The sequence below is a fragment of the Triticum urartu genome, chromosome 5A, assembly GCF_056163025.1.
Source record: "Triticum urartu cultivar PI428250 chromosome 5A, HENAU_Tu73, whole genome shotgun sequence".
NCBI lineage: Eukaryota > Viridiplantae > Streptophyta > Magnoliopsida > Poales > Poaceae > Triticum > Triticum urartu.
Window position 1 is genome coordinate 657,665,069 of NC_141877.1, and position 14,738 is coordinate 657,679,806.

Genomic DNA, 14,738 nt, shown 5'->3' on the forward strand with positions numbered 1-14,738 from the left:
TAGAAATTAGCAACCCGTAGCTCTCAGACAGAAAATACTCATATATATATAGACGGTGATCAATATTGAAGCTTTCTCGCATCTACTACTACATAACTAGCTATATATACACCTTGGCTTGGCAATTGCCATATCAGACTCCATCATTCACGGTTAACTAGCTCTCCCGTTTCGCAAGATCAGCACCGCATTGTACTAGGAAAGAACCTCACCTGACATGGCATCCCAAGCCGTCGAGAGCCATCGTGTCGGCGCGGAGATATTCCGCGGCGACGACGCCATGTGCAAGAAGAAGTCGGTGGAGGTGCTGGAGGAGCTGGGCCCAGTGGCTGAGCCAGAACTTTTGTGGAGCCTGGGCAAATTATGCCTAAGTGTATAATCTAGAAATCAAAAATCGGGTATTCGAATACACAACATATAATATACCGTCAAGCTTCGGAATCACAGATCCGCATTAATAATAATGTGAAACCATAACCATAATAGTCACACAAAATTTAATTTTAAAGTGAGCTAATATATCAATATTCACTTCATAGAGCAAATAAAGTTGAGAAATGACAACAAAAGATACATAGCCAACCTTGCATAGAGACAAACTCGCCATGTTGCCAACAAAAGTAAATATATCCATACCATATGTCACTAGATGTGATCGTGCAATTTCTTCCACCATGGCCAAAAGCATCTCTCACTTGTTCATTTTTGCCAAAAGAAAGACATACAATCAACCTTGCGTAGAGGCAAACTTGCCATGTTCCCAAAGTCCTCGAAGGCACTACAATATAAAAAATGGATTTCTAATTAAATAAATTAGTTGTGAGATTTGAAATCAAAAGCTTGCAATAATAGAGATAGTCAGATGAAACATACCGACAATGCACTAAAGAAAATCACGAGACAAATGCCCTTTCTGAGAACTACCAGGGCCACCAATATGATCTTTGAAGGCTTTAGATGCATGCTTCCAATCTGTAAATCCTTCTTTGGTGAATACATCAAAACCAAAGTGCTCAGCCCTTCCAGGTTGCTTAAAGAGAAAGCAATAAAAACAATAAACCACCTTCTTCCACTCACTGTATTCAATCCATGAATGTTTTTTCTACCAAGATTTAGAAAATGCTCTTCATGAACGTGAACTGCCAAATTCAGTACGATGAAATTTATTCAAATCTGGTTGCATTGGACCACTCAATACATATGCCCTACTCACTTGATCTTGAATATTAGGAGGATACTCGCAAATGTGTTTCCTCTTTCCTGGATCACGCTCAATATCATTTGGATTAAATTCATTGGCAATGTTAGAACTTAGAAGGTGGTTGTGGCTCCACTTATATGTCTGGTTGCACATCATTCACATTTTCAGTGCTTGCTCTGCTAACCAAAAACCTCCACATCTCTGAATTTTAATGATAAAATTTGAAATTAGTGGCTAAACAAGTAAATAAGAAAATAAGCTACAACAAGTGACAAGTTCACAGTACAAAACTCCTTGTATTAGTGTGTGTATCTCAATCGGTACTTTGCATCAATCCTACTTCTCAGACCAATTATTCAGACTTCAGAGATGAGAGATCGTTGGCCCTAATTTTGACAGAGATTTCTTACCAAAGGAAGTCGAAGTCGAAGCCGAAGCCGAAGCCGAATAAGAGGAAGGAGAGGCTGTGGAACAACCGGACAAATAAACTACGTGGGAGGCTGGGGTCGCTTCGCTTGCCGCCGGCCGTCGTCCAGGGCACAGCCTCAAGGCTAGCCGCCAGCGCCCCTGTGCTCGCGCCTGAGAAACGAAGAGACAGGAGAGAATTGGATCGATCGATCCGTCGTAGGTTTTTTTTAGCATCATCGATCCGTCGTAGGTATTCCTTGCGTTGTTTTCTTTTGTTTCGGCATGGGCTGGCTGCTTATACTACTCGTTTGTTGGGCTCTGAGCTTGTGAGAAACGAAGGCCCGGTGTTTTTTGCCCGGGTAAAGCAAGTTACCGATCTGTTTTAGTCCTTTATTTAATCTATCGATCGCTACTGTTACGAACCAGGGAGCCTGGGCAAGTGCCCAGGGTCGCTGGGCGGTGGCTCCGCCACTGGCTGGGCCTCCCCACGGGCCTGCTGCCCCTGGAGGAGATGGAGGAGTTCGGGTACAACCGCGCGGCCGGCTTCATGTGGCTGGTGCAGAGGAAGAAGACGGAGCACACCTTCAAGAAGGTGAAGCAGACCGTGTCGTACGCCGGCGAGGTGACGGCCTTCGTCGAGCCGGGGAAGCTGAGGAAGATCGCCGGCGTGAAGACCAAGAAGCTGTTCCTGTGGCTGAGCGTGGTGGAGGTGCATGTGCTGAGTAAATAGGCAATTTTTCGACTAATTTAATTCATAGATAAATCACTAGCATAGCATTGACTAAATTGATGACGTACTGACTCTGGTTTAAACATGCACGTACTAAGCAAACAATAAACAAATCTACACATACTGCTAGTACTTCTAATACAAAAATAATCAGGAGCGGGATAAACGCGTTATACCCTCCAGTAGGCCATGCACACGCCGCGACGCTGGTGGCGGCCGCAGCATCCTCGGCGGCCTTCTTGTCGGCTTCAGGTTTCTCGGCGGCGGCACGTTCGGCGTCGGTGGACATGATGATGATGAGGGCGACGCGGACGTAGAGGAAGTAGCGGATCGGAAGCGAGCAATCGCGTAGTCGCTGCCCAAAAACCTATTCGCTCCTCACCCCGTACAGGAACCAGAAGGGCGTGGTTCCGGAGACCCGCTCTCCCGTCGACCGTGTATGCGGCGGATGGGATGGCGTCACCGGCGGCGGCAGCAGCAAGGGAATGACGGTGGGCATGCGTGTGGAGCAGATGTGATCTGTTCGTGGCGGCTACGGTTAGGAGACACCGCACACTCATATAGGCGCAGCCACGTGGAGAGACATGGGCTCGACCCGCGTCCGTGGCGGCTACGGTTAGGAGACACCGCACACTCATATAGGCGCAGCCATGTGGAGAGACATGGGCTCGACCCGCGTCCGAGTCCGTGACAGCCCACGATCCGACGTCTTAGGCCCAGCTGTCAGAGAACTCTCCATTAGTGATTGGCAAAGATAAGCGCGTAGGTGTGAGCTTGGCTCGGCTCAACCCCGCAACCCACGGCGCGGCGCACGAGGGCCTCTTCTCTTCTCAAGCTCCAATAGCATGTAGAAGAGAAACCCTTATAAGGAGGTCCAACTCCTCTTCCACTTTCGGGGTGGGACTAAACTTCCCACTACACCTAGTGTCATATAACCCACATGGGCCCTTATAGATTTTTCAGAAATTGCCATATGGGTCTAGGGCCCATCTCAAATTTCAGCAATCCCCCACCAGATCTCGAGGGCCCATTGTATCCTCTGTTCCAATTACTGTTTCGATATAGCAGTGTTTTAGTGAAGACCTGTTAAGGTTGAACTTCACCTAGAGCAAGTAGCTACACTCCTTCACAACTGAACAATGGACTATTGCCTTGAATTGTCAGTTTGGCGTAAAGAAGTTTTACCACATGTCTTACTAGTACTAGGCTGCCGAAGGCTGACCCCTCGGGTGGAGCATATAAGTCACACTCCTGGCCTATTCATGAGCTTACTAGAGATCACCCCGATCTCATAGACTGTGACCAGCAGTCGGGCTCATATAGGTGTGTTCCTTCAAAGATCGCTCTGTAGGATAGCATCTTGCTTTCATAAGCTTTGGAACACATTAAGACAGTAGTCATCCTACCATACAGTATCGAGAGTATTGCATCTCCAACGGAGTGGGTTAGTATAGTTACTCTCCTCAGTTCACCACTGACTTGTTTTCTCAGGTCCTACTTCACAGGATCTCCGATCACATAGGTCGGGTTACCACCATGACAGCTCATGTGGGTCTCATACCCATCTCCCTCGATGCATTATCTATCACAACACGTGATAGCCCTTTTGTAAAGGGATCTGCCAGATTCTTAGCCGTCTGGACATAGTCCAACGTTATCACTCCGAAATTTCTTAATTTTCTGACAACTTTTAATCTCATTTTTATGTGTTTGTTGGACTTCATGTTGTCCTTTGAATTCTTCACCTTGGTGATGACAGTCTGATTGTCACAGTTCATAAGGATAGCCGGAACCGGTTTATCAACCAATGGCAAGTCCATCAAAAGATCTCGAAGCCATCCTGCTTCAACATCAGATGTGTCTAATGTTGTTAATTCTGCTTTCATTGTCGATCTCGTTAAAATCGTTTGCTTCCAATATTTCCAGGAAACAGCGCCACCTCCAAGAGTAAACATATACCCAGTTGTGGCATTCATCTCATCAGCATCAGAGATCCAATTCGCATCACTATACCCTTCAAGTACCGACGGGTCTCCAGTATAGTGAAGTCCATAGTTCATAGTACCTTTCAGATAGCGCATAACTCTTTCAACAGCATGCCAATGTACATCACCCAGTTTGGAAACAAACCGGCTTAATTTGCTCACAGCAAACGCGATGTCAGGCCTCGTTGCGCTCGCTAGGTACATCAGTGAACCAATGATTTGAGAGTATCTCAATTGATCTTTAGCCGTGCCTTTGGACTTTCGAATCACCACGCTAGGATCATATGGTGTTTTAGATGGTGCACAGTCCGAATATCCAAAACGACTCAACACCTTCTCAACATAGTGGGATTGCAGAAGTGTAATCCCACCTTCATTATCTCTCAGTAGCTTGATGTTCAAGATAACATCAGCCACACCAAGGTCTTTCATCTCAAAGTTCTGAGATAGAAACGATTTGACCTCCTCAATGACTTTGAGGTTTGTTCCAAATATCAGTATGTCATCAACATACAAGCACAGTATAACTCCTTCGCCCCACCATGGCGATAGTATACACATTTGTCAGACTCATTAACAACGAAACCAACAGATGTCAGAGTTGTATTAAACTTATCATGCCATTGCTTAGGTGCTTGCTTCAGGCCATATAAAGATTTCAGCAACCTACACACCTTTCTTTCTTGACCATCCATCACAAAGCCATCTGGTTGTTGCATGTAGATTTCCTCGTTTAGCTCTCTATTCAGAAAAGCCGTCTTAACATCCATTTGATGGACAAGAAGACCATGCGAGGCCGCCAACGAGAGTAATACTCGAATGGTGGTCAGTCTAGCCACAGGTGAATAAGTATCGAAAAAATCTTCCTCTTCTTTCTGGTCATAGCCCTTGGCCACAAGCCTAGCCTTGTACTTTTCAATCGTACCATCAGGCCTAAGCTTCTTCTTGAACACCCACTTACATCCTAATGGTTTGCAACCATATGGACGGTCGGTGATCTCCCATGTCCCGTTAGCCATGATGGAGTCCATCTCGCTACGGACCGCATCCTTCCAGTAATCAGCTTCTGGAGAGGCATACGCTTCTGAAATAGAAGTGGGAGTATCATCCACGAGGTACACAAAGAAATCATCACCAAAGGTCTTTGCAGTCCTTTGTCTCTTGACCCTACCAAGGGTTTCCTCGTCATCCTCCTCAGGATTTTCATCATGTGTTCGTTCATAATAATCCATAGGAATGGTAGGCTCAGGAGTCTCCTCAGATTCCTGTCTAGAAGTGCTTTGCATATATCTCATAGGAAAAATATCCTCGAAGAATGTAGCATCCTTAGACCCCATAATCGTACCGACCTTCTGGTCAGGTACATTAGATTTCACTACTAGAAATCTATAGCCAATGTTGTTCTTAGCGTAGCCCAAATTAACGCATTCCACAGTCTTGGGTCCAAGCTTAAGTTTTTTGGGGATCGGCACATTGACTTTCGCCAAACAGCCCCAAGTGCGCAAGTACAAGAGTGTTGTCCTTCTCTTTGCCCATTTCTCATAGGGAGTGATCTCATTATCTTTTGTCGGAACTTTATTCAGGACATGACATGCCGTCAATATAGCCTTCCCCCACCATGCCTTGGATAAACCCGATGTATCTAACATGGCGTTAACCAAATCAGTTAGAGTACGGTTTTTCCGCTCGGCAACCCCGTTTGACTGGGGTGAATAGGGAGGCGTCCTCTCATGAATAATGTCGTGTTCCGCACAAAAGGAATCAAACTCACTCGAGAAGTACTCTCCACCACGATTTGACCAGACTTGTTTAATTTTCTTTTCAAGTTGATTCTCAACTTCTGCCTTATAGATTTTAAAGTAGTGTAGAGCCTCATCTTTAGTATTTAACAGATAAACAAAGCAATATCTAGTGGAATCATCTATCAATGTCATGAAGTATCTCTTTCCACCTTTAGTCAACACACCATTCATCTCACAAAGATCAGAATGTATGAGTTCTAATGGTGCCAGGTGTCTCTCCTCCGCGGCCTTGTGAGGCTTGCGAGGTTGCTTAGCTTGCACACATGAAAGGCACTTAGAACCTTTGGCTAAAGTGAAACTCGGGATTAAATCCAACTTGGCTAGCCGCGTCATAACACCGAAACTAATGTGACAAAGACGTGAATGCCAAACTTCAGATTCATTAACATTCGAACGAATATGGTTCACGACTTTATTACAAAAATCTGCGAGGGAAAGGCGGAACATCCCTCCGCTCTCATAACATTTTCCAACAAAGAGTCCATATTTTGTAACAACTAATTTATTAGACTCGAAAACCAACTTAAACCCTTTTCTACATAGAAGGGAGCCACTAACGAGGTTCTTCTTGATGGCCGGGACATGTTGCACGTTCTTCAGCTGCACAATCCTTCCTGAAGTAAACTTCAGATCGACCATGCCAACACCATGAACAGAAGCACTCACGCAATTCCCCATCAATACGGACCCGTGACCTGTGACCTGGTAAGAAGTGAACAATGAAATGTCAGCACACACATGAACACCTACACCTGTGTCCACCCACCAATAAGTAGGCTGAAACACTGAAAAAACAGTAAATAAATTACCGTACCCAGATGCACCAGTCTCATTGTTGCCCACAATCATGTTGACAGACTTGGAGTCATGTCCTGACTTCTTATACTTGTTTGGGCACTTGTTAGCCCAATGTTCAACCGAACCACAAGTAAAGCAGCCCTCGTCCTTCTTGTTCTTCTTGAAGGTCTTCTTACCCTTCTTCTTAAAGTCAGTATTGTGTTGGACACCGTTCTTTCCCTTGGGCTTGTGGGAATTGAAGTTCTTCTGGTTCACCATGTTGGCGACAGAAGTCCCTTCGGCCCCTTTTCCGTGCGAGTCCTTTGCCCTTGAAGTCTGCTCAACACTCAGATGACCAATGACATCCTCCACAGAGAATTCACGCCTTTGATGTTTCAGAGTGGTGGCAAAGTTCCTCCAGGAATTAGGGAGCTTAGCGATTATGCAGCCCGCGACAAACTTGCCCGGTAAATCGCACTTAAGAAGTTCAAGCTCCTTAACAATGCATATTATCTCATGAGCCTGCTCCAATACAGGACGGTTTTCAACCATCTTGTAATCGTGGAACTGCTCTATAATATACATCTCGCTCCCTGCATCGGCGGCCCCGAATTTAGATTCGAGCGCCTCCCACAAGTCCTTGGAGACATGCACATGTAAATATGCATCGACCAGTTTATCTCCGATCACACTAAGAACTGCTCCGAGAAACACAATGGTAGCCTCCTTGAACGCCTTCTCCTGTTCAGGAGCAATCGTTCCTGTGGAGACACCGGTGACCCAGAACACGTTCATAGCCGTGAGCCATAACGTGGTCTTAGTCTGCCAACGCTTAAAGTATGTACCGGTAAACTTATCCGGTTTCAGTGCAGCGGCAAAGCCACTTGCCGAAAAATCCTACACATAATAGGTTTTTGGATTGCTGAGTAAATAGGCAATTTTTTGACTAATTTAATCCATAGATAAATCACTAGCATAGCATTGACTAAATTGATGACGTACTGACTCTTATCTAAACATGCACGTACTAAGCAAATAGTAGACAAATCTACACATACTGCTAGTACTTCTAATACGAAAGTAATCAGGAGCGGGATAAACACATTATACCCTCCAGTAGGCCATGCAGACGCCGCGGCGGTGGTGGCGACCGCAGCATCCTCGGCGGCCTTCTTGTCGGCTTCGGTGGACATGATGATGATGAGGGCGACGCGGACGTAGAGGAAGTAGCGGATCGGAAGCGAGCAGGTCCCTCACCCCATACAAGAACCAGAAGGGCGTGGTTTCGAAGACCTGCTCTCCCGTCGATGTAGGTGTGAGCTCGGCTCAGCTCAGTCCCGCAACCCGCGCCGGGGCGGGCGGCGGAGGAGGAGTGCGCGAGGGCCTCTTCTCTTCTCAAGCTCCAATAGCATATAGAAGAGAAACCCTTATAAGGAGGTCCAACTCCTCTTCCAATTTCGGAATGGGACTAAACTTCCCACTACACATAGTGTCATATAACTCACATGGACCCTTAGAGATTTTTCAGAAATTGTTATATGGGCCTAAAGCCCATCTCAAATTTCAGCAGTATGTTGAGAGCGTGGCGGCCCCTGGTAAGGTCACCTTCAAGACCGGCACTGGTCTGTCTGAGACCTTTGATGCTGCTGCGTTTGCCCTTGGAGAATGAGTAATTGTTGTGATATACTCCTAGTTGCACAAGCTTGTGCCAGTGCCAGATACTTACAAACCCTTGCGATGCTTGTAACCTGCCCGTCTTGTTCCATGCCTGAATGAATAAAAAAGTCCAGCTCCTGCCTCACATGCTATTCAGCACTGCGACACCAAAGGCAAATCCTGTTCCCCAGAGCAAATGCACACCCCTGAGGAGCTCTTTGTGCCGGCCAACTGTTGAGCTGCCGATTTTTTTTTTCAGTTTATATTTCCTTTTCCTATTTTGTTTTCTGCACAACAAAATCCTTCCTGTCTTTTTCTTTCCGATTTCTATCGGTTCATTTCATTTTACTCTATTCTATTTTACTTTTGCATTATTTTTTATTTTATGTTCAGTATGTTCTCTTTTAACTTTTTTATATTCACGGCCTTTTTAAACAATACACAATGGACATTTTCTACAGTATGAGCTGAACATTTTTGCGATGCAGACGAACATGTTTCAATACACCATCACATTTTCCAAACACTCGACGAACATTTTTTGTATTATGTGCGAAATTCTTTCAAATACATCATAAACATTTTTTAGATACCAACAAACATTTTTAATACATGATTAACATTTTTCAAATATGTGATTACATTTTTTAAAGTACATGGTCAACTTTGTTCAAATGCGTCATGAGTACTTATTAAATACGCGGTGAATTTGTTTTTGTAATATTTGTGACGAATATTTTCGCACTCCCGAACATGCACATTTTTTTCGTGCCTGAATCCTATTTCTTTTCCTTTACCACTGCGAGAACAAAGGCAAATCCTATTCCCCCGTGCAAATGCACACCCCCGAGGAGCTTTTTGTGCCAGTCAACTGTTGGACCGCTGATTTATCTTCATTTTATATTTCTTTTCCTTTACCGGTTTTCGAAAAAGTAAATTCTGTTTTTCCTTTCCAATTTCTGTCGGTTCATTCCATTTCATTTCTATTGTATTGTATATTTCATTAGTTTTTAATTGCATTTTCTCTTTCTAATTCTTTATATTCAAGATTTTTCTAAACAAATGAACATTTTCACAATCCGAGATGGACACTTTTGCAATACATCGTGTACATTTTTTAATATGGGGCGAACCTGTTCCAAATACTCGACGATTTTTTTTATTATATGGAAAACTTATTTAAATACACGACAAAACATTTTTATATAGCAATGAACATTTTCAATACAATATAAAAAATACAGATATGTGATTAACGTTTTCTAAATACAAGGTGAACATTTTTTTAAAATCCATCATGAATATTTTTGGAAATAGGCGGTGAATTTTTATCTAAAATTTGTGACTAATATTTTCATACTCACAAACATGTACATTTTTTATTTCGAAACTAAATTTATTTATTTTATAATAAAAATTGTAAACATTTCTCAACACGTGACATGGCCCTAGCTCAAACATTGCGGGGTGCACGTCGGCTCGCTATCCCCCGCCCTGCCGTCCACACACTGCGAGGTATGCCACCGTGCAATAAATTGGGCTCTAGTTGATCGTGAACGCTGCATGTGCTTGCAGCCACTACAGCCAGACATGCTGCAATCATACATGAAATCATAGATCGCTCTCGTTCTTTTACTGCTTGTAACATTATTCACGAGTATAGGAGCTCGAATTTCGAGGCTCACAATCACGCTAGGCATTTTCTTTAGGGTTTGGTCGCCATGTTTGGTTAGGCCAACCCGGAGACTTCAATTTTATTCCTGTAAATGTTGGGACAGTTTGAATAAAGCCTGGCAAGAATGTCTCAAAAAAAAAACTACAGCCAGAAAAAGTGTCAAGAACGGCAATCTAATTTGGTACACTCCTCGCCGATTTCCAGAGTTTGATTTCTTGAATTGCCCAATAGGGGCCACCTCAATGGCCAAAGAAGTTCTCTGATCAAGACCCCGGAATCTCGTCGTAACCATAATTTCCTCTACCTGCAATGCAACCACCAGCAGCAGCAACTATTGTTTCTTTCTTGGCGGCACACGCACCATGAAGCAGCACGGTCGCTGTGTTCATACATGGAGGCAATCCCTCTGGATCGCACCATGAAGCAAAAGACGTTGGATGAGGTCATGAGAAGGGATCAATGGATTTAGGGAGCTGATTGCAGAGAGGGCAAACTGGGAAATGGACCAGGCCTTTACTTGGGAGGCGATCTGATGTAAAGCAACGATTACACATCACCAACCGACAGTAAAACAGAGATGTTCCGCAGAGTGTCTCTCCGCCATGCCAAGGAAAAACATCATGTAGGCGGTAGGCCGGTCCGGACGACTAATTAAGCACCGTTTGGTGTAAGTCTCCGTTGGTAAAGATTATTCTCATCAGTTCCGGCAAAGAGAAGATCATTCTCATCAGATGTAAGAGGCAAGTTATCTGAATTTTGTGCCAATGGGTTAAGAATTCAGCAATTTACTGCGTTTTACCGACTAAAACATGACCAGCAAGCACTTTCTTTCGATTTTACAGTTCATCGTGGACGCATTTTCCTGATTATTAACTCTTGCCCACGACACATCTTTTGGTTGCCAGAAAGAGGTTAGGCACTTCCGCAGGGATCAACATCGAGAGCCCCGACCAAGCTCTGATCAGGCCACTTTCTCTGGCCACCACCATCCGATTTCGAGGGCATCATTCAGAAGTTTCAAATTGTGTGTGACTCATCCCCCAAGCTCAGTCAGGCGACACATTTGATCCCAGGCAACTGAGACAGTCGCCGCCATTTACATTCTCCGAACCTCGTCAAAGAAAAGCCTTGCATATTTTATTCTGACATTTGAAAACCCATGGAAGGAGATCCAACGTGAGTATGTGATACGTAGATGGCAATGGCTGAGAGGGCCGTTTTGATTAGAACAACCCGGTGGCTCCCCTTTCGATTGAAGAGAGTATTATCTTTACGAATTGCGGAACCGTTGTACCTCCTCGTAAAAATGAAAAAGAAGAAGAAGAAGAAAAGAAACGGTCGTAGCAAACCTCCAGACAGAAAGAAACACCCGCAACGTTTCTGTTGGGAGATCGCCATCTAGGGAATGCTTCGAGCTCGATCGTAACTTTGGACTTACATGCACGCAAGAACGCTATCACGAGTGAGACAGCGGCAGGCCTTGGTTCCATTATGCAACACCAATGGCCTATATTTTGAACCGGCTAGCTAGCTGATACTCTTGTTAGATCGGATGACGGCGGCATTATCGTGTCGTTTTCCCTCTTATGGCGTCATTCTTAGAGGTGTTCATGGGCTCGAGGGACCAGTGGACGGAATAATTGATGGAGCGGTGATTCATCCTGTACATTAATGGTGGCGATTCTCGGTGGCGTGGCGCAGTGAAGACTCGGCGCTCGATGTGTGTCGTGGGACTCGCGCAAGAGGGTGACGTTATTAGGCGTCATGGTGGCGTCGATGGTAGAGAGGCCGGGCAATGTGGTGCAGCAGTACATCACTAAACATGGATTAATGGCGGGTGGCTGCGCCGACCTCATACCCGGCAGGCGTCCTGGTTGAGGAGTGCGCCGGACTGGTAGGTGCCCCATACCCGGCAGGCGTCCTGGTTGGGACCTCAGGTCTTAAATGTTTAGGTTTGGCTACGATGTCTGTTTGGTATTAGGCCCAGACTGTCAGCGCCCCTTCATCAATTGGATAGGAGTAGCGACAGTTATTGCTTAGATGGTGGCTTTAGTCTTACTTTTGTATGACTTTGTTAGGTCTTGTGAAAATAGTTAATAAAGTGATCGTATGCATTGACCAGATGCAGAGGCCGGGATCCTCCTCCTCTTTTTAAAAAAAGCTAGCTGATACTCTTGTAAATTTCAACTCCCGGTCAGCATCAGCAAGGATGTGGATTGTTATTCAGATTAGCTCAGTGGCGGAGACAGAAGAGACCAGCAGGGGCCTGGCCCCCCTAACATCAAGAATTTGTGATTAATTTACTGATAAACAGTGCAGTATTCATGGTTATTTGCTGCTAAAAGCATGTTTCTATATGATTTGGCCCTCTCTAACCTGCCTCAAACATCCCTCGGCCCCCCTAATACATTTTTTCTGGCTCCGCCATTGGATTAGCTTCTAATCTGACAGCCGAGAAAATTAAGGCTATATACTACATCCATTTACACATGCACCCGCGGACCGATCGACATGGAGTACACGTCTAGTCAACGTCTAACGTGGCCAATCATCAAGCGATTGCACAATTACATGGACCTAATCCACTCAGCATACATTCCTTGTCGGAGCAACAAACTTGTGCGTGTTTAAGCTGTGCAAGTCCTTGTTTGACAATTGTTCTTTTTTTTTTATTTGAGGGGGTCGTTTGACAACTGATGGGAGAAAATATTCATGACAGGTCAGCTGTGCGTGTACTAGTACTGGTATATAGTCAGTCTGTTCCGTGAAGCAGTGGCGGAGCTTGATGAAGATTCTTGAGGGGGCTAATCGAAGTTGAGGAAGCGAAGAAGATAAGTTATGCATGAATTCAACCTAATAATTTTCCTACAGTGGGGTGGGGGGGGGGAGGGGGTGGGGGGGTTGTGGGCCGGTGGGGGGAGGGGGCAATGGCCCCCTTTGACCCCATGAAGCTCGACCACCGCCCTGAAGTGTCGTGCCTTCTACTATAACCAGATATCATGGTCACGTTTTCCTCAAGCCATGGCTGCTGGCTGCATAGAGAAAGTGGACATCCACCAGGTACGCATGTGCCTTTTGGAGGTTGGGATGGGGTTGTAAAATTTTGGGTACAAACATTTCACTAAAATGAAATTAAGAGGAAGAAGAAAAATCCCGATAAATCTGCTGGGATTGTAGCATGCCATACGATAGAAAAGAAAAGAGCAGACAAGTCATGGTCACAGGAAATGAAACCAAAAACTCGATAGTTCATCTATGAAAACTGCAACACTCATAGAGAAACTGATGCATGTCCACACCTCGGCCATGGCGGTCTGGATCTGACTTTGCTACATGTGGCTCGCGACCAAATTTGTTGTTTTGACCATTTTGCAAAGTTAAGCTAGATCTGGCTCTAGTTTGATTTTTTTTCGAGATCTAATATTTTCCCTACTGTCGGAGTCGATAGCAGTAGGGTATAACAGCCTACCGTCAAAGCCCCTGTCAATAGGGTCGCACGTCTTACCGTCAAAAATTTCTAAATATCAAAATACAGTGCTTGTACCCACCTACCGTCAGGTATCTCGACGGTAGGGTTGCACAAGCTACCGCCAGCCTATATGGCGATAGGGTTGCATTGCGCTGACGTGGATAGCTCTGTAAGACTTGGTTTCAAATACCAATGATGTGTGTTCGCGTGGTGACAGCCTCGGAGTTTGACATTGTTTCTTAATTCCCACTAAAAACACATAAATAGAACTTGATTAAGTAGTATTCATACAATCTAGTGCTAGCAACCAAAGAGTAATGTTCGGCGAACAGGGAATGGACGAGGATTCGGTGAGTGAGCATGAGCTGACAAACGCTCCAGAATTCTAAACACTTCACTTGACATCCCTTGTTGGCATCTCATAGACTGCTGTTAGAATCCTCTGCTTAGCTACACGTAAGTAACTTCGGCCCTCCAGCACTTTCTCTACTTTACAAACGTACTCTCTTAGGAGTACACATTTTCAAACACTTCCCATACATTTTCATATATAAGGATACTATGATGCAAACAGATGCACACACTGTAAATTCATCTAGTGGTACAAATTTTTGGACAAATAGGTTTTTAGCTTTCGCTTGAAATTAGGGTGAAAAAAACATTATAATGCACTATTTACTTATATTGTCTAAACTAAAATATTTTCGCTGAAAAATACAACATGTGTTTACTTAAGCCAAGAAAAAACATTTAGTATGATAAATAAGTGTATATATATTAACATTCAACGATATTGTTACTCCATCCGATCCATATTATTTGTCGCTCAATCGGAAGGATCTAAACGTATTTCGGTGCTAGATACATCTGTTTGAGTGACAATTAATATGGACCGGAGGTAATAATATATTATGTAATATGATGTATAAAGGCAACCCCATGAGTTGTTAAAAATAAAAAAGTTTTGATATAAATGTTTAGGAACCTATCGATTCTCTATCCTCAGTTAAGCCTCATATCTTTCATCACATTTCC

General features: G+C 44.4%; 1 protein-coding gene across 4 annotated transcripts; it reads left to right on the forward strand.

Annotated features, from left to right (window-relative positions):
• The first annotated feature begins 217 nt into the window (after positions 1-217).
• On the forward strand, positions 218-8,572 carry LOC125506404 (uncharacterized). 4 transcript variants are annotated; one of them, XM_087525104.1, is made up of 3 exons: positions 218-315; positions 2,084-2,324; positions 8,474-8,572. In XM_087525104.1, exons 1-3 carry the CDS (start codon positions 218-220, stop codon positions 8,570-8,572), a joined length of 438 nt encoding a protein of 145 aa, XP_087381230.1. The 4 variants fall into 4 exon arrangements, with proteins under 4 accessions (XP_087381230.1, XP_048527180.1, XP_087381232.1 ...); XM_048671223.2 differs by having other exon boundaries at positions 2,084-2,318; positions 8,471-8,572; XM_087525106.1 differs by having other exon boundaries at positions 2,084-2,318; positions 8,483-8,572.
• The last annotated feature ends 6,166 nt before the right edge of the window (positions 8,573-14,738 follow it).

Excerpts from the sequence above, each read along its gene's own strand:
- LOC125506404 (XM_087525104.1), top strand. The coding sequence starts at position 218 with ATGGCATCCCAAGCCGTCGAGAGCCATCGTGTCGGCGCGGAGATATTC. Across the intron at positions 316-2,083 it reads TCGGTGGAGGTGCTGGAGGA|GCTGGGCCTCCCCACGGGCC; the intron begins GCTGGGCCCAGT and ends GCTCCGCCACTG. Across the intron at positions 2,325-8,473 it reads TGAGCGTGGTGGAGGTGCAT|TATGTTGAGAGCGTGGCGGC; the intron begins GTGCTGAGTAAA and ends AAATTTCAGCAG.